General features: G+C 42.1%; 2 protein-coding genes across 5 annotated transcripts in view; both read right to left on the reverse strand.

The window, feature by feature from the left end:
• Positions 1-1,892, reverse strand: part of LOC133990633 (glial cell line-derived neurotrophic factor) — an 18,146-nt gene extending 16,254 nt beyond the window's left edge. Inside the window, exon 1 of the mRNA XM_062429005.1 lies at positions 958-1,892. Coding sequence (XP_062284989.1) covers positions 958-1,072 — 115 coding nt within the window. The 5' untranslated portion in view covers positions 1,073-1,892. The remainder of the gene's footprint in view (positions 1-957) is intronic.
• A 7,679-nt stretch (positions 1,893-9,571) lies between these two features.
• The window catches only part of st3gal3b (ST3 beta-galactoside alpha-2,3-sialyltransferase 3b), a 46,655-nt gene continuing 35,865 nt past the window's right edge, over positions 9,572-20,361 (reverse strand). For all 4 annotated transcript variants that reach the window (XM_062429518.1, XM_062429514.1, XM_062429517.1 and 1 more), the window contains 3 exons: positions 18,280-18,426; positions 16,455-16,601; positions 9,572-13,055 (listed from right to left, as the gene is read on the reverse strand). In XM_062429518.1, the coding sequence (XP_062285502.1) occupies positions 12,966-13,055; positions 16,455-16,601; positions 18,280-18,426 (384 nt within the window). In that variant the 3' untranslated portion in view covers positions 9,572-12,965. The remainder of the gene's footprint in view (positions 13,056-16,454; positions 16,602-18,279; positions 18,427-20,361) is intronic.

Raw genomic sequence — 20,361 nt, forward strand, 5'->3', positions numbered from 1 at the left:
ACTGTATCACTGCTGACGCGATCAAGACAGTTTCATGTGCGAAACTCGCTTGACTTCCAGCATGTCAAAATACCTGAAACTTAAAGACTTCATCTGCCACAGAAAACCCTCAGAGGTACCAGAGGGGAGGGGAATAGATGTCTCTCTCTCTCTCTCTCTCTCTCTCTCTCTCTCTCTCTCTCTCTCTCTCTCTCTCTCTCTCTCTCTCTCTCTCTCTCTCTCTCTCTCTCTCTCTCTCTCTTCTCCTCTCTCTCTCTCTCTCTCTCTCCTCTCTCTCTCTCCTCTCTCCTCTCCTCTCTCTCTCCTCTCTCTCTCTCCTCTCTCTCTCTCTCCTCTCTCTCTCTCTCTCTGTCTCTCTGTGTGTGTGTGTGTATGTGTATGACCAGCACTTTGATATTTAAATTTGCAGCCCACCACAGAAGAGGGTCACACTGGAAGACTTCCTGACTGCCACTGTTTCTTCGCCAGCCAGAAGAACGAACACACACGCACAGATTTAAATTCTCCCTATTTCAGAATCAGCTTCTCGCACCTTCAGACCACAAATCACAAAACTTCCCTCCATAAAACACAGAAAACAAACACCTTCACCACCATCCTCCTCCCAGAGGGCGTCTCACGAACACTTCCAATAAACACTGGATTAAATCCAACTCTGAATCCAGGTCACGGTGACCTCGAGAGTGAGAAGAGTCTAAAACAGCTGGCAGGTGCGAGCACGGAGGTTTGGAGCTCAGCAAAAAAAACCCCAAAAAAACAGTTAAGTGAAAAGAAATCAAACACAGCCACTCCAGTGTTGTCACAGCAAACAGAAAGACAAGAGCCCTGACAAATGACATCACAGCAGCATCGCGCAGTGAATAACTAGTGATATTCAGCAATATTCATCTGAAAACTTTGACATCTCTCAATGTATTTTAATTAAATCAATATAAAGACATCCTTATTGAATCTTACCAGCTGTCCTGTGCACGCTCTGCTCCAAGTGCGCACCAGAGAGGACAGGAAAGACGCTTGTCCCACGCTGGGTGCAGGTCATGTTTTTGGCTATCCATACACTGTGATGTGTCATGCTTTTCGCCTGATTGTCACAGTGTGCAACTCTTCAGAGCAGGCTGTCTCCTCTGAGGCTGAAGCAAACATGAAGAATCCATCTAAAAGCGGCGCTGCTTCAACGCGAGAGGCGCCTCCTCCTAGTTTTTGCGCGGCCCAAAATCCTTTTCCCTGGCCGGTCTCCTGTCACGGCTCCTTGCAGAATCTCAGCACCCTGAACAAGAACAGAGAGGGTGGTTAGTGGCGATAAGACAGTTAACCTGCGAACTTTCCTATTGTGCTCAAGTTTATCACAACTGGAGTGTTTCTCACAGTTAAAAACAAACAAACTGTTTTTAACCAATGTCCCGAATCAAGTGTTTTATAAAATCAGCTGCCACTTTGTGAGCGGACTGAAACAATATCACTTTCTTCAACTACCACTTCTTTTTCTAGAAAAAATATGAAACAAATCCCGCTCTTTTTGGAAATAAGTTGTGTTATATCAAAGGTATTTCAGTTGTTTCAAGAAATGCAATTTTTAGGTTGGAATGCAAGGCCAAATTAGTCGTTAGGATGGATATTTTACAGACGGAAAGCCTCCCGGGATAGTGAAAATAAACTTTACAACCGCCTGGCTCATGCACACTAAAGCCTATAAAATCTAATTAGGTAGGAGATTGTTTGCGATGAGATAAACAAACCAACACGGTGGGCGGGAGAGGACAGATAAACAGTCAGAAGTGTAAAAAATGTCACACTCCAATGTGCTGCCCGTCTCCACTGACAAACGTCCTATCGTCTAATGAAATGAAGCCAGTTTTTCAGGCATGACTCCCCGTCTTCTTACCTCCAGCAACCTGTTCAGTCTTGCCTCCAAACAGCTTGTAGGAATAATGAGTAAATTTCTCACAACGTGTTCTGCGTCTCTTTAAAGAAGAATTCAAGGACGAGACAATATCAAAACCTCCGAGGAGACTCAGTGCGAGGCTCCTGATGAAGGACGGGATCAAAGAGAAAATGTATTTTTCTTCTTCTTCTTCTTTTGTGTATCAATTGGTCTTGAGTGGATCTGAAAGTTCAAATTCAGAAGAAAACGCTGTTCTGTCAAAATATCTTTTGCGAAAGTGAAAAGTCCATGCGTCACGCCTTTACGCAGCGTCTCCAAATGTACCTGACTCGCTTTCTAAAAATTCTCGTACTTAGGACTCAGGTATCCAGTTATCAGAGCTTCTATCGCTCCGGTGTCTTCTCAGGAGTCTACTACACAGCTACTAAACAATGTCTACAATGCCCCGCAGGACTGGAGGCTATGCGTAAAAACAGCGCGCCGCTCCGCCTGTCAGAGACTCTGAAACTGGAGCGCGGTGGCCGCTGTTCAAAGTGCTGTGATTTTTCTTCCCCATCCACATAGCTCAGATGTCTTTTTGTTCCTCCGCGAGGAGGAGGAGGAGGAGGGATAGAGTGCAAGAGAGAAAGAGAGAGAGGGGTGATTATCAGGGATCATACAGGACGGTCATGGAGCGTTTCTGGAAAAGTGTTCCAGTGGAAGAATCCACCGAGTGACATCTGTCCTTTACTGTTTACACTCTCAGTCTCATAAATGTGTTTCACTACATTCCGCTTGCCATTCCACTGGGAGCACACACAGACTACAAGCATGGATACACACACACACACACACACACACACACACACACACACACACACACACACACACACACACACACACACACACACACACACACACACACACACACACACACACACACACACACACACACACACACACACACACACACACACACACACACACACACACACACACACACACACACACACACACACACACACACACACACACACACGATGAGTGCGCACACTGTGCACACTGTTTGCCCAGTTCTGCTATGGCTTCTTCAGCAGACTGATTCACCTGCTATGAAGCCTGAAGGATGTACAGAGGAAGTAGAGGAAGGAGCTGGGATACACCACAGACCCCTGCTCACTGCGCACCGGCCCTCCACCTCTCCGCCCTCCACCCTCCAACACACGGAAAGGTCCTCCAGCTGAGGCACTCCCTGCAGGGCAAACACTGTGGCCCGCCGAACACAAAGGCTGGGTAAACAGCTCCTTAGCTTTCCTCTCCGGGCCCACTCTTCGCGCCGAGGCAGAGACAAATGCAGGGAGGATCCCTAGTCAATGCCACTGCGCTATTAATAGAAGCGACCAACAAGGCAACAATGCACACAGCTGAGGCGCATGACATGCAGGAATGTACCGTCAGATAATAAGGATGAGCTTAATACCAACTGTAGGGAAATTAAATGAAAGATCAAGAAGACAGATTCATGAAAAAAGGTTTTTAAAACTTTCCTTTCCTGATATCATCCAACACAGAGGTGCTTTACTCCTTAAACACACTTGAAACATTATCACACACATCACACTGATTTGACTGCCAAATCATGCTTGTCCTCCCATCTTAACAAGATCAGATAATAACCTCCAGAGTAAAAAATGTCCTTAATAAAATGAATCACTATGTAAACTCAAGAAAGCAGGTAGGTGGCAGAATATCAGCAGAGGGCACCACCCTGCACCAGCCCAACACATTTGAGAAGTGTGTGTGTGTGTGTGTGTGTTTTTCAGAAGTGTGTCATCCATCATGGTGAGTAATGGCGATGAACTTGTTCAGCATTGTCAGAGGCATTGCAGTTTGACACTGTTTGTACACCCACAGTAAAACCCCATGCACGCTCAACACACATACATATTCAGCGCGTGCACACACGCACAGGTTTAGTACACACCTCCTCTCTGGCAAGTTCCAGGAACATGATGGCTGTTGTGGAATTTCTTCATTTCCTTGTAAGGAATTTATGGGGACAACTATCTGGAAGATTTTCATGATTTATACTATTCATTTATTGAGTGTCAACTATTCTCCAAAAAGTGCTGCTATCACTTTGGGATGTGCATGCATGGTGGTTTCCATGGATACAGGGTGCTGGTCTGGCCTATTGGAGCTGCTTTAAGTCCATGCCAGTTCAAGACCGGATAGGGGAAAGGGTGGGATTTTGGGTGGTGACAGAGAGACAGAAAGGAGACAGAAGAGTGGCTCTCCAGATGTTAAGGACAGTTAGATGCTTTGCTTTTTAAATTCCCTCAAAGGTTTCTCCAGTTTCTTCTGGAGGTACAGGTCACTGCCCTCACTGCTTGTCCTTCCTCTCTGTCTCTTTTGTGCTCTCTTCATCCAAAGGTGCCTTTCTTTCTTGGGCCTCTTCCAGCTCCCAAGTTTGTTTTCACTTTTCAAGTGGAACTCCCCTCATCCAGCAAAACTATCCAAAAGCCCCCCTGGCCAAATGTGTGGAACAAAGCCAAATCTGTAGGACAAAGTTATAACTAGAAAGCAAAAACAGTGAGCTCCATAACAACGTGTTTCCACATTAGCTCAACAAGTGAATGTAGCTCTGATAATCATCTCTGCAGTGATTTACACTTCATCACAGCAAGGCTGCATTCCCACAGCCGTCTTCCAGATTTGTTTGTATCACTGTTCATACAAACAAATTGTAAAGCAAAAGCGCCAGCGTGTGGCTTGATTAGAGGCGTTACAATGTGGATGGATGGAGGCTGAGCAGAGTACACAGCGTGGGAGTTACAGTTAGACTTCAGCATGTTACTACAGCCTTATCCTTATATCAAGAGAGGATAGCTGAATTGGCAACAGTTTGGATACCAATTAATCATTTCATTCATTCAGGAAGCAAAACATGAATAATTACTGCTTTTTGTTATTTTGTATACATGTCAACCTAAAATTTGGGTTGAGGTTAATTCTTGAACTTGGACAAAGCAGTTGACAAAATAATCTCACCACAAGACCAATTTAGTAGCTGCTCTGTAACTTTCTATGAAACCACATGATCTTCAGCGGATGAGATTTGCCTAGTTTTAATACAATTATAGATGTTCAGAACTTTAAGCACTTCTTGTGGATGTTGGCTTTTAAGTTTAGGCTAAAAATTAATTCTTGACTTTGCAGTTGATAAAATAATCTCACTGCAAGGTCAATTTAGTAGCAAACCATATGCTCAAAATCCCATGATATGACCGAAAGCACCAGAATAGGTTCTTTCAAAGTTCAAGAATGAACTTTAAACTTTTTAAATCCAACTGAAGTTAATCATTCCTCTTTGCAGTCAAAAATAATCTCAACATGCTTTTTCAGTGGTAATAGTGTTGAATCCACTAGAATGATAAAAGAAGATCTTTGGCTCTTTTTGTCTCAGCTGGCTGGGGGGGACATGTGGACTTACTTGATTGACATTAGCTGGCTGGCTACTGGTGTTACACTGTACAGAACTGACATAAACAAACTGCTGTACACATCATGGACATACAGCATGTCAATAACAGGGATTTTGAAGAGCAATGACTAAACCAGCATTTAATGGGTCCAAAGTACATTTTCATGTATGTTAACATGCTGTTTAATGTGCTGCAGCTTAGATGCTAGTTAGCTAAGTAGCATGCTAACTGATGTTAGTGATGCACTTTTCTTTGTAGAATTCCTCATATGTTTGTTGGCTCTTTCGTCAAGCCAGGGTGCAGAACAAGATGTGCGTCCATGTTTTTATGTTGTATGAGGAGGAGAGTTTTGCAGTGCATCTAACGTGGGTTGTCGCACACAGTCTGTGGCTGTTGTGTTGTGTTGCAGGCTGCTATCAGGCTCAGTGTGACAATCTGCTCTGTCAATGATAGAGCACCACATGATCGGAACAAAATAAAATACAATTAAAGCTGCAAGCGGCGATGGCGGGCCCTCGCTCACCCATGCCACCGCGGGGCCTGAGGCATGGCAGGGCTGTGGCGTGAAGCAGAAAGTGAGAAAAAACCTGGAAGGAGGCCAAAAATGCAATGTTTCGTTCATCCAGTAGGGGGCAGTCACAGGTAGTTACACATATGGTCTGGTGTGGTCTGGTGTGTTCAGGGCGGCCACTCATCAGTCATGTGAAGTTTGGAGTGAATTGGACAAAGCATGAAGGAGTTATGAGAGGTTGATGGTTCATCCACCAGGGGGCAGTAAGGTGTAACAAAACACAAGCGGTTGCGTTCAGGGTGGGACAGTGATTACACGTGAAGTTTTGTGGAAATCGCAAAATGATGATGTAAAATATTGGCACTTCCTGTTTCCACTAGGGGGCGACACGAGTGAGATCGCCTATGAGCCAATGGAGACGTTGAGGTCGGCACCCTGGACCTGTGTACCAATTTTCATGATGATACGAGTTCAATAAAGCCATCAAAAAGCCAAACGTATTTTCATGGCGAGGAATTGATGGTCGCCGCGTCGCCACACGGACGCCATTACTCGTAGCTTCACAGTCTTCATAATGTAGCTTCACCAACTGGTTCTGAATGAAGTTGATGGGGCAAAGTATGTAATTTTAATGAATCTTAGTTAACTTCCTGTTACCACCGGGGGGCGCTATGAGTTACGTGGGAAGTTAATATATCGGGACATTCAGGGCGGAGCCATCATCATGTCCAGCAAGTTTGAAGCTGATTGGATGAAGTATGTGGGCGTGAGAGCCACTCGTATGTACATGGCGAGCACGCCAAGGTTAGTTGAGCCCAGGTAGACACGCCCTTTGACCTACGGATGCGCAGAGCACAACTTAAGCTCAGCTAGGTTTGGAGATGTTGCGTACCTAATTTGAACTTGATCGGGCGAACGCTGTGGGAGGAGTTAATTTTAGGCGGGAAAAATCAAAACCAAAATGGCCGACTTCCTGTTGGGTTGAGGTCATGAGGTCAAGAGGCTTTTTTGCATATGTGGGTATAATACATATGTGTACTGAATTTTGTGAGCATAGGACAAAGTTAGCAAAATTCCCTATGGGCATTTTTGGACTTTGTAGGGGGCGCTATTCCGCCATTCTGCGTCGACCATGTGCGACCACCCAAAAATATCGAATTTCGGATGAGGCCGGACGTCCGTGCAAAAGTATAAGCATTTTCGCATTTGGGAAAGGGGCGAAATTGGGGCACGAAATGTTGGAAGAATAATAATAATAATAAACATTACAATTTCAATAGGGCTTTCGCCAGGCGACTTGCAGTCGCCTCTCGGGCCCTAATTAGGGGGCCCTATCATGAAATCAAAGAATTTTAAAAACAAATAATTTTGGTTTCTGATTTTCATCTGGAGAACGCAGTGATTTACAGACCTGATATACATGCTGTAGGTAGTAGATTTAAAAGAAAAAGGCAATTTCAGTTGGACTTAAAGCCAACATGGAACCAAAGTCCTTAAAGTGCTAAGAAAAAATATGATAAATGAGCATCTACAACTCCATGACAACTGGACAAACACCATTTGCTAATAAAGATCATGCCATAAGATCAAAAGCTCCAGAACAGCTACTAAATGGATCTTTGTCAACCAAATATTTGGGGGGTTTTGGTCTGTGAAAGCAAGACAATTGAAGATACTGGGCTAGGAAATTTAAATTGATGCTTTTCCTACTATTTTCTGACTGATACCATAAAACTATAGTTAGCTGCAAGGACAAAAATGATTTTGTAAGCAGGCTAAAGATAAAGATGACATCAGCATGAATGAATATAATATTACAGCTATTCAGAACTACAGTAGTTAGATTTGGAGTCTTCTGAAAAGGTGCAATGTGTTGCACTATTCACAGGAGTAGAGACAGTAATTTGTAGTCCCTTTCTCTCATACATCATCTTAAGGGCCACATAGCTGACTTAATAGTCTTTTCTGATTTACAGATGTTCAAACTTACAGATGTTTCTAACTTGCTTCTTGCCTATGAGCACTTGTTTATGTGTCGTTTCCATTGCAGCAGGACAGAGAAACAGAGAACAGAAATCAGAAACATCCGACAGGAGGTCTTGACATCTTTTAACAATTCAGTCACATCTTCAAAGATTTGTGTCATTCTGAAACTGTTTGTAGATATTCCCCTAGAAATAACCAAAAAAGAAAGTTTGCTTCTGACACAGGTACATGACAGGCCTATAAGTGTGTCACATACAAAGACAAAGGTGGACTGACTGAATGTGGAACACCGTCTGGATCAGGGAATGTTGTTTTCCCTCATCTCAGCTGACCCAGCATTAAGTAAACACAAGAAGAAAAGGGTCCTGTCTTCCTACATGGGTGTCTGTATGGGTGTTTTCTCTCCATATTCCAACTCTTTTTACGAGGAGTTTAAATTTCAGGCCCGGAGGTCGTGGCCTCTCCGTTCCAACCCTACAGAGAGGAGGTGGGGTGGGGAACCTGTCGCAGAGAATAAAAGGCCCGTCGGCTGAAGAGGTGCAGGCATGCTCATACCTCTGTCTGCCGGACGAACAGGAACGACCGCCTCCAGCCGCTCAGCCAGCTGCCTCAGGGTGAATCCCAGGTGGCAAATATCCTCTTGCCAGAGGTAAGAGGGAGCGAGCATTCAATCCCAGCCAGTGCAAATTAGGAAATCTGTTGAGTCAGAGTAGATGGAGCTCGGGGAGGTTTTGGTGACCGGTGAGGTGTGACGTGTGTGTGTGTGTGTGTGGTTGAAGTTTCTGGCACCCCATTAACAGCAGGATGGGACAGTCCAGCGGTGCTTTAAGGGCCCTCGGCGTCTTGTCCTCTTTCACCTCACACCAATACTGACTTACAGCAGCCACAGCTGGACGAGCAGCGCTCCTCTGGTTTATGGGGATGTTGTGGTGTGTGAATGTGAGTGAGAGATTCATGACTGCAGCTGAACAGTCATGAAGCTGTGTGTGTGTGTGTGTGTGTGTGTGTGTGTGTGTGTGTGTGTGTGTGTGTGTGTGTGTGTGCATAACAGATTTCCAATAGGTCCCTCATGGCTACAGCAATGAAACAAGATCTGCCTTAGAGTCGAGCAGGTGAAGAGAGAAAAATACACAGCAGAGATGGGAACAGACAGCAAAATAAAGAGGGGTGGTGGTGGTGAGAGAGTTTTGGGGGGGAAAGTGACAGTTGGAGAGGGACAGACATAAACACACAAGGGAGAAGGAGAGTACATTAGGGAGGAAGTCCTGTGGATGGGGATTGAAAAATGATTTCCTCTTAGTTCTGCAGGTAGGAGATACAGAGTACAGAGCAGGAGAGGAAATCCCCTTCTCCTCTCTTCTCCGCTCCATCCCTCCTTCATCTTTACTGTGAGCTTCCTGCAGTTTATAACCTCTCAAACAGACTAATGGACACACAAGGGGTATAATAATGCCTGTGGTACGCTGCATAATGAGGACCCATCGACTATAAGCACAGTAGAGAGGGCATCTGCTGTAAAGAGCTATCTGCAAAGAGCATCAGCTGTCACATTTGGACAGAAACAAGGATAAAAAAGAACGTCTGCTGAGATAAAACAGAAAAGTAGACTAAATACACTCTTCAGAAAAAAAAACCACAAACAGAACCTCACTGTTGATCTGTTTGGGGAAAATGTATCCAGATGCTCCACAGAATCTGTTAAAAGATGCAAACGTGCAGAGGCAAATATCCTTTACAAACGTATTTATTGAGTTGCAGAATGCCATTTATAACTGTATATAAAAAAAACACTTTATTTTGATCACGTTACTTCCCACTGATGATGTTCAAATGTTAAAAGAAATTTAAAAAAAATCTATAAATATGAAAGTGAAATGCTCAAAGCGAATACATTCTGCTTTATTATGAACAGGTTATTAGAGGAGCGGATTTGGCCCAATCCATCTGAACACTTCCAGCATTCATACAAATTCAAAACCTAGAAAAAAAAAAAGAAGAAAAGTTTACTCCAACTAAGGATCTGCTTAGTCTCAAACCGTTAAAGACCATACTGGTGGTTTGGCACGTTTTATCCTGCGGAGTACAAATTGTACATATTTTACATTATTAATGACCCTTTCCCAAAGACATACGACAAGATTTGAGTGGTTACCAAACATTTTAGCACACTGGAAAGTCTACTAAGTTGTTAATGATATGTAATCTATGACAGTTGTCTTTTTTGTTTTTTTGTGAGTCACCTACTATCATGATATGATAGTGTGGCTGTCCTTGCTGGTGCATTCAAGGACACTGATGATCAAGCATAAACAGTCAGCTGCCGGAAAACATATCACTGATGAGCCATGTTGTCTGAAACCAAACGCTACACACAAACATACGCAACCTCAGACAAAACAAAACAATTACTTTATAGCAGCCAACATATATGTGGATTTGTGGCTAAAACATACAAAACCACCATTATGGTTGCTTCAAGTCTTCCTATACGGCATGTAATGTGCTGTTTATACACCACAGATATGAAATGGACTGGTCCCAAATCAGAGGAATGGGTGCCCTGTCCTGACCTGCAGCTGACAGCTGACATACTGGACCGGCTGGAGTTACTTTCCTGCGTCAAACTCCTTGCTACAGTTTCCAGGTGATGAGGTGTAAGGCGCTGAGATGCCTCATGATAGTGCAATGGTCAGCTGTTCCCTGTACCTTTGCTCTGAAGTACCCAAGCAGGGCCTATATATGCAAAAAGTGATCTATTCATTTAATCCCAGCAGTGTTTGTGAAATGAAAAAAAAAAAAAAAAAAAAAAAAAAAAAAAAGTAGCAATGTAACAGATGTAATAACAGCAGCTTACTGATTGAGAGGAATGAAAGTGAGCCTGTGTGTATGTGAGTGTCGTGCGTGTACAGTAAGTATGCACTTCCAAAGAAGTAGATACAGAAATTAGGTGAAATCCCATTTAACTGTCATCTGATAAAAGTAATTTAAAAAAAAAAAAAAAAAAGGTAAAACAAAAGTGCGCTTTTGTGAAGCAGTTTTTAAAATGCACCATTACTACATAAAGCTAATTATCGCATTCATATGTGGAAATGACAAGCAAACAGAGGTGACATTTTGACATTCTCGCGTTGATTTTTCTTTTTTTTTTTGACGAGGAGCGAGCAGAAGGAGAAGCAAACCGTTTGATTATATAACACTGAACAACTGCTCTGCTTATGCAGTGTCAAAATACTGAAAAACATGTGGCAAATGTGACCGTGCCATCAAAGTGCAAAGGCAAGATCAACACATGAAACGCTGATTTGAGATTGAGTGGCGATTTACTCACAACTCGCATATTCTCTAAATTTTGCCAAGAAATAAAACATTAAAAAAAAGAAGAAAAAAAAGGTTGCGATTGTATGTCCATTGTCACAAAAGAGCACAAGTAAAGAAAAATAAAAGGCTGCTGATTTAACAACATTCAACATTAAGCCAATTAAAGACAGATTCATGTATGGATTTAAACATAGCGTCTGCCACAAACGTAAGAAAGATGATGCAGTCTCTGAGGAAGCACATGGTGGTGAATTCAAAAGAAACACATTCTTGTTTCCTGTGAACAAAACAGAAAGCAGGCCTGCCTGTGACCAAAATTTTGGGACCTTGTAACGAAATAAATAATTTAAAATCAACCTAAAAACAAAAATATATATATTTATATTCTACAATCCAAGATTTCACCAGTTACTGAAGAACAAGGAAAATTTGCAGCAACAGGAGGATGGAAGAGGGACATACGTACAGTCTGTTCTATGTTTGACCAGGACAGGACACGTTACTGCACGTCTCCATGGCAATGAAGACTGTATCGTGACATGAATGGAGTAAGAGGAAGAAGGGTTTACAAAGAGATGTAGAGGTGGAAGAGATGCTGCGTGTTTAACTTCAGGTCTCACCTACCAACTATAAAAGTTAAATCCCACAATAAAAATAATTTAGACAAAATAATTCATACACCTTTTTCCTCCTACCTGTTCTCCGCGCCATTGCGTGTAGAGAATCTGATCATTCTTAAATGATTCATAAAACAAGCAGATTTAGTTTTAATTTAAAACTTGGTGTCTCGACTGATGCGTGCTGCCAGAGATCCATTAAGACATCAGGAAACAGACATAACCATCCTGTCCTGAGCCAGCTTAACAGGCAGCGACTGCCGGGTTTTCGGAGTCACTGCCTTAATTTGATTCCAGTGAATTTACAGAGGTCAACGTGGCAGCAAAAACAAACAAAACCTCAAACTCTGATGTCTGAATACTCCTAAAACACTTGAACAATGGCATCTAAAAACATGAAACCAACCATTTTGACAGGTGACCCCTTGCTGATTTACCTCTTGTCATCTGGCTTGGCAAGTGGTAATTTTGGACTCTGGACAGACAGTAAAAAAAAAAAAAAAGTGAATGAAAGGACAAATGGCAGATGGGGGGTGAGGAAGGGCTGCTGCAGCTTGTAGCACAGTAAAAATCATTGATATTTACACTGAGGAAGGTGAATACATTCAGGCAGCAAAAGGAGAGGAGGGCCACCTCTCCCTTGATCGAGGTACGTTTGGCACTGCTAATCCACAACCCAATCCCTGCGTGCTCTCTGTTTCAGTCCTTTAATTATTCCTTTTCTCTTCTGTCCCTTCCGTCAACTGAAATCCTGACATCTGTAACATCTGTACATCCTTGGTCACCTCTGCTCTTGCGATTCATTCATAAGATACTCGTGGGGGGGGGGGGGGGGGGTTTGAAGTGGCAAAAGTCAAACGCTGAAGTGCTGGGCCAGCGGAGCTTTCCTGCAACTGTCCTTTTGATAAGACAGGACCCCCCCCCCACCCACCCACCCACCCCCGCTTCAATCAGCAGGAGTCTTTGGTTCAGAAGGCACATGTGTGTGCATCACTCCACAAAAACCCTACAGTATCTTTTTTTGTATTTATTTATTTTTCTTAAATAATCTCCTTTGATATAAAACCCCCGGCAGTGTGCAGGCCACCCGGACTCTAACGGTTCTTTCTCCTAGACGTGATCCATTTCCTAGCTTCCTGTTTTGTAGTCCTTTGGGAAAGGCAGAAGGAGACTGGGTGGGTGTAAACTCAGATACCGTTGGTCAGGTCTGTGATGACATTGGCCTTCACTAGCTTGCGCAGGAACTCTTTCTCCTTAGATATGTTGTGTGTCCAAGACTGTGGGAGAATCAGAGGAACAGATTCAGAGTCATAAATAAAATCACAGATACAGAAGAAGGAAAACTGATCAGGTAACTTAAGACCATTGTGAGAATACATCAGAAGGAAAACCTGAGTCTAGTGTACACTGTACTGTGGTGGCCATATTTAACAACCCTTATACCGAAAGCATTGATGCATGCACTGATGCACAGGCCTGCTGGGACTCGTGTGGGTGTGCATATATATATGTAAAGTCATGCTGGATCAGTTTTCCTCCCTGCTGTGCTATGAGGATTCAGTCCTGTGGGCTGATGTGTAACCAGAGCCAGAGGTTCCTGTGTGCTGCTTTGGGATGCAGAGACCAAGAAACAGCCAGAGAGCAAATGACGGAGGCAAAGGGTGGAGGAAGAAACATACAGGAGGGAATTGGAGGAGAAAAGTGGAGAGCTAGGTTGGGCCCTGCAAGACTCAGACTCAGTGTAAGACTCTCCTGTGAGTTTCAGGTCTGTCTGGGTCAGACCTCCTACCACTGTGCAATGGAGAGTGCACCAGGACCACAAAGAACAATAAGCTACAGCTGATAATAAATAACAAATAATGTGTTAAACATGTTAATCATTAGAAAGAAAAAATTGTGATTAGATGCATCAGAAATGCTTGTTTAGCCTCCAAACATCTGGATGAGCAGGTTACAGAATGTGTTTGATTGACAGCTGAGCCAAGGGTAAATATAGCGGTGATGAAGAATAAAGACGACCATCATTTAGTAACCAAACAGACTGATCCTGACTTTCAATATGAAAGTCATTTCTGTTGCACTTTATTAGAGGCAGCAGAAACAAGCATCACTATTATACTATCACACTAAACAAACAGTTGCATTTTTTAGCAGACATGTAGCAACATTAGTATTCTCCTTTCGGCTCCGATTTGCCTTCCACCATCTCCAGAGGGAAATATCTGCCTGTTCAGCTACTAAATGCTCCACTTTCTTCCCCTTGATGTCTGCTGTTTGGTGCTGGCAGGCGACATACAGTACAGCGGGGGAAACTAAGCATTTTCGTGGTTGGAAATGAGGTTGATGAAAGTAAATCAAAACAATATAATTGCGGGCTGTAAACAATAAATTAAAAGTCACGAAAGCTATTTAGTGCTACTGCAGAAACGGGTGATGATTCTCTGTGGGTTATTGAGAATGAGCAACACCTTTCACATACACATTCATTTGTTCCATTGTTAATATGAAAATATTGATCATAACAGCTTTAACTAAATCAGTTCCAACCTTAATTATCTTTGAGATAAAAGAGCTGAGGATAAAATAACGTCACAAGAATGTTTTCTAATCACTTTTTATGTAGTTTGTCAGCTTATATGATTTCCGTGGAGCTTTAAAGCATCCAACCAAATAGGAAACAGGCTCTTTCTCCAAAGCAGTGGAATAATATGTGGTTGATTTCACAGCTCAGCAGCTGTGTGGTTCCAGAAAATCAGACGACTCCTGGGACTGGCAGTGGTTAAGTGTTCCAAACATTAAAGCCAAAACTATTCCCATTAATTATCCATGTGTGGCTAATGATGACAATGTTGATGAAGATGATGATAATAAATGCCAAAAGTTCACTGGGAGTTTAAAAAAATGATCATCATACTGAGCTCATGGTTTACACACGTCAGCACATGGGTGACATCTTTGATTCCACTGGGCTTCAGTGTAAACAGCGCAAGGAAGACTTGAATGATGGAGAGGAGAGAGATCCGTCATGGAGGCGGTTAGAAAATGATCGTTCAAAAGGCAAATCCAAAAAGAGACTAGTGTCACTTTAATCTGCGGAAATTACAAATTTAAATTAAGTTTCTTTTTTTTAAAGGATTATGATTTTTTTTTCAGTGTTACTTTTCTTTTAGTTTAGTTTACGTTAAGTTCATTTTCTATTTCTCTAAACAAAAAAACATTTTCAGAAATTATGCAATCATATAGAACACCAGAGTGTAACTGTACACATATATACACACACACACATATATATTAATATATATATATATATATATATATATATATATATATATATATATATAATATATATATATATATATATATATATATATATATATATATATATATATATATATATATATATATAATTAATATATATATATATATATATATATATATATATATATATATATATATTAATCAGCAATTTGCTTGAAGTCAACTTCATAATTCCCCAGTGTCTAGAAAACAAGACCATTTTACTGTAGCTCATATTTAGTGATAATTCCTGCGTTATAAGTTTGCAGACTGACAGGACAAGCAGGTGCTCAGCTCTAAATGTCTGGAGACCCCAATTAAAGTGATTAATATATAAATGTGACATACTTAAAGTGTAACTGTTGTTTACTATCTGCTAGCATTAGCTTATCGATCTACAATGTATTATGATGCACGGAAGCAGCTAACTCTGTTGGTCTTCTTGAACACCAAAAGACACAAACCTCATTAACTTTTCAAAAACAGTACAGAGTGCTGATTCTTTCTATAACAAACCATCTTTGGCAAAGTGTAGATTAGCTTGTGATCCAGATAATGGTGAACTATTTCATTTTGTAGTTTGGCTAACTCACAAAAATAAATGATACAGCTCATAAAATCTAAAACTGATTCTGCTCTTGATTTTGTGGAGGACGACTTTGTGCAGTGAGGCTGTAGCGACGAGACATTTTATGTTTTAGGGGGACACTGTGGCAAAGGTGCGGTCTGGCTGAGACCCTATCAGAGGACACGAGAAGATCAAAATGTGTTTTATATAAAAATGATTGATCTTGAACTGAAAAGAACATAGTAGCCAAGTATAAATGTGACTAGGCAGCAATCATAGATACAAATAAAACCATCTTAACCACTTATAAATTTACCAGAATTGACCAACGCCAAAGAGCGGCCATTAAACTCTTTAAATAACGTCTGCTGTCAAAGTCCTGAATGACTGCTCCTTTTAGTGCACCTCCACAGATTTTTCCACAATGTTCATCAAGTTTAAAACTGTCATATTGGATGTAAAAACAGTACCTGAGAGTTCATGCACAATTCCTTGGCTAATATTCCCATCAGATTAAATAGTGAATACTTTGTAGTGAATGAGTTTTGGCTGCAGGCCAGTTTAAATCCCCCTTCACCCTCTTCCACACAAGTGGTGGTCCTTCCTCATCAAAGATTACAGTTTTTCTTTTTCTTTTTTTGGGGGTAAGAAGGAGCCGTAATACATTGTTCTCTTTCACATGGAGGGAAATGTGATACCTGATTTAATTTTCAAATTTGGTAATTTAATAGTTGAAGAAAAGCCAAACAAAACCCCTCAAAATAGTTTCTATAGTGAAATAAGTGCTGTGTTGAGATGTTCAAACACTCACCTCTTTGATGGCAGACATTTTGACAGTCTCGTAATAGTGCAAGGGTGCGTGGGGCGTGTTCATGTCGTATCCAAAACCAGCCACCGCCACCTCATCACAGTTATGCAGTGCCATCGTTATGGCAACTGTGCCTAAAGTTGGAATGTTCTGTAATGAAGGAAGAGACACGGGCCGTCAGACAATTACAACTCCCACACTGCTTACCTCATGTACTGAGACAGTTATTTGATGTGGAATACAGTGAGCAGAACATTTATGATGACAAACACATGGATTGATATAAGCTAAAACATGTGTCATGTTTTCATTGTCAGACAATTTTGAATTTCTGACTCTGGTTAAGAGAGGTACGTCCACTCATGCTCATGTATCTGCTTCCCTCCCTCCTCTGTACCTCTGTCTTTGTTCTGCTACACTGCCGCTAACTGACTTTGAGCACTTGGTGATTAACTATTACCTTTAAGACGCGACCCCTGCTACGACACAGTGATCTACAGGGTTGAACTGTGCTTCCTAAACGCCTTGGGCTGCCAGAGATCTGGGGGGTACAGCTTGTGTGTGTGTTGTTGAAAAAAAAAGGATGGGGGGTGGGGGGTGTGTGCAGAAGAAAGAGTGGAGGGAGGCCCCATTTAAACCATTACCCTGATTTGCAGCCCTCAGGGTAGGTGGAGCTGAACCAGCAGCTGGCCAACCCCCTACTGCGTGCTCTAATACAGATTAATTTACACACATGCTCATACACACTCAACATAAACTTTAGCATAACAAATAGAACTAGTCATTAATTTCCACATACATAAACATACACTACAATGGTCAGGGGAGAGACAGGAAAGTGTGCTAGGAGAAGAAAAAAAAAGAAAATCATGCAACTGTGCTGCCTGTATTGTATAAGACAGCACTGCAAACACACAGACACAAACGTGCACACACAAATGACCAGATCACACACACACACACACACACACACACACACACACACACACACACACACACACACACACACACACACACACACACACACACACACACACACACACACACACACACACACACACACACACACACACACACACACACACACACACACACACACACACACACACACACACACACACACACACACACACACACACACACACACACACACACACACACACACACACACACACACACACACACACACACACACACACACACACACACACACACACACACACACACACACACACACACACACACACACACACACACACACACACACACACACACACACCAGATGTCCACATGTTGAACACATGTTGCAGAGTCGAGTTCATGCAGGGGTGTTCTGGTGGACCCAGAGGGCAGAGTTATGGTGATACACTCCTCATGTCCTCTCCAATTCTCCAACAACATTCCCTCTCTACTTTCCAACATAACACATGCACACACTGAGACAGCGGTCTCATGTCAAGACAGACATGATTCATAAGTCAGGAACATATTTCAACCTCTGAAATCAAATCAAATGGTAAAATATAGTCTAGAATAAACTTGCAGCAGCTATTCAACAACATCTTAGTATTTTGAAAATGGTGGAGACATGTTGCAATTTGGAGGTTAAGAATGACCAAGATGGCCTATGAGAATACATTAGTACCGATGTAAAATACAAATGAGGAGGGGATTGTGTACATCTGCGAAGCATCTTTTTGCAAAAGAAAATGCAAACCAATGTGTTTTCATAAAGTAGTGTCACATTAATATTCTGCTGAGGCTTAGTGACAGTAATTCTTTAAGGTCCGATCATGATGTTGTGAGTGTGAGCCTGCATGTGTCTTACCCCTTTGCCCATCAGGCCATTGTTGAAAGGCAGGCCTATGAACTGGAAGGCGGCCTCTTGGATGAAGTAGGGATTGAGGATTCTCATCTCGGTCGGCTCACGAGGCACATAGTGGGCCACCGACTTCCAAAAACCCTCTGTACCCCTCTGATGCAGACAAAAGGAAAGGAAGAAAAACAGAAACTGTGCATTAGTCAACAGTAGAGTATTTTTTTCCTATGTACATAAAACACAAGACTGACACCCATGTGATGACACCTCCACTGGGGACAACCAACTGTAATTTACAGACTAAACATCAAAGTGAGATTATCTTGTGCACCGCTGACATAAAACACAGAAGCCAACCAGGAGCCAGACCCCTACCAGCACTGATTAGGCAAATGGCTTTTGGACCTTTAATGGATGAAGTCAGGGCGAGGGGCTCGCGGGACATCAGTAATTACGACCCCAGTTGGAGCAGTGGGTGAGGGGTGCAGCTGCCCTGGATTGCTGACAAGGTGCTTGCTGCTTTACAGCCTCCCTCTACCCAGTTTTTTTTATTAGCTGTGGGACAATAGTTAATATCATGATCCTTATATTATCAGTTGCATTTATCTGCATTTTAGGAACCAACATTTTTCCAAAAGCACCTTAACATCTGTCAGTATAGAATTTCTGAAAGTAAGAGCAGATACAGTCTTACTCTCACTTCTATTTAAAAAATATGACTATATTATTCCTGTTTTGTATCTCTTATCTGACAACAGAGAGAAAAATGACAGATGTTTATGACGCTGATAGAACTTTTAAGACGTAAAACCATATTCACACCCCCTGACTTAAGATTTTCCTTTCATTGCTTCCATTACTTTTCTTCTTTTCCAATTCTTCATCTGTGTTCGTCCCCCCATCGACTTTCCAGCTTCTTGATTGTGACATTTACACTCTGTCAAACCAGTCGCAATCAGATGACTTCATGGGATTCGGTTTTACAATCATGTATTATAATCAGAAATTGTTCCTTGAGTGGCCGTAGGGGGTAAATGCTTCAATGGGGTCATCAGCTGGGCCACCCTCATTTCGTGGCGTTTCGCAGATAGGCCCAAGCCGCAACAAAACGTAAACAGGATCAGTCGAGTCCAGGTTTCTTCTAATGAAATGCACTTGTTGTAGTCAGTCATACCAGAGCAGCACCTGAACATTAACATACCTTTAGACTCAAAGTCACAAACCTGACACGGTTGTAGCGGCTAATTATAATATAAATCAATGTCAATGACTTAGTTCTTGTTTATGTGGACTGTAAATCATAACCAGCAGCAACTGAACTTCAGAAGGATCAGTTGTGTCCAGGTTTCTTCTAAATGGTCGATGGTAGTGATTGATCACACTTGAAAGAAGAGTTTACTTTACACTTAATATTTGAGTCTTGAAGTCATGAGTCATGATGGTATTCATGTTTACACTTTATATCTGCTTTAAAATGTGTCATTGGGAAATCACAAACCTCAAAGTGGTATCCCTAACCAACCAGTGAGGTTAAATACGGTATTTGAGAGGAAATGGTTCAAATCACACCTTGACCCGAGAGTGTTGTGGGAGACCTCAGGTCTTTTTACACAAAGCAATCATCATCAGTCGCTGGCGCTGCCTGTCAGACAGACAGGCAGTGCCACCTGAATGAAATTATATAATTCTAATGAAATGCACTTGTTGCAGTCAGTCATACCAGAACAGCACCCGAACATTAGCATACCTTTAGAGTCAAAGTCACAAACCTGACACGATTGTAGCGGCTAATTATAATATAAATCAATATCCAATTCTGGTTTCTTAACAAAAACAAATCAACATGACAACACTTCCAACAAATCAGTCCTCACAGCGTAACTACCGTAAAATGACAAACCAAATGAATGTGCAACAGACTAACAGTGCATGATTGACTTGCCTGACAGTGTGACTTCCTTGAAGGCATGAAGCCAATCGGGTCAGCAGATGTAAATGGGAATCACCTGTTCAAATAGTGAAGCACCCGCCCGGCCGTCTTTGATACAGCAATGCATGACTCTGTGTGTGTGTTTGTGTGCGTTTGTGTGT

The sequence above is a fragment of the Scomber scombrus genome, chromosome 11 (genome assembly GCF_963691925.1).
Source record: "Scomber scombrus chromosome 11, fScoSco1.1, whole genome shotgun sequence".
Taxonomy (NCBI): domain Eukaryota; kingdom Metazoa; phylum Chordata; class Actinopteri; order Scombriformes; family Scombridae; genus Scomber; species Scomber scombrus.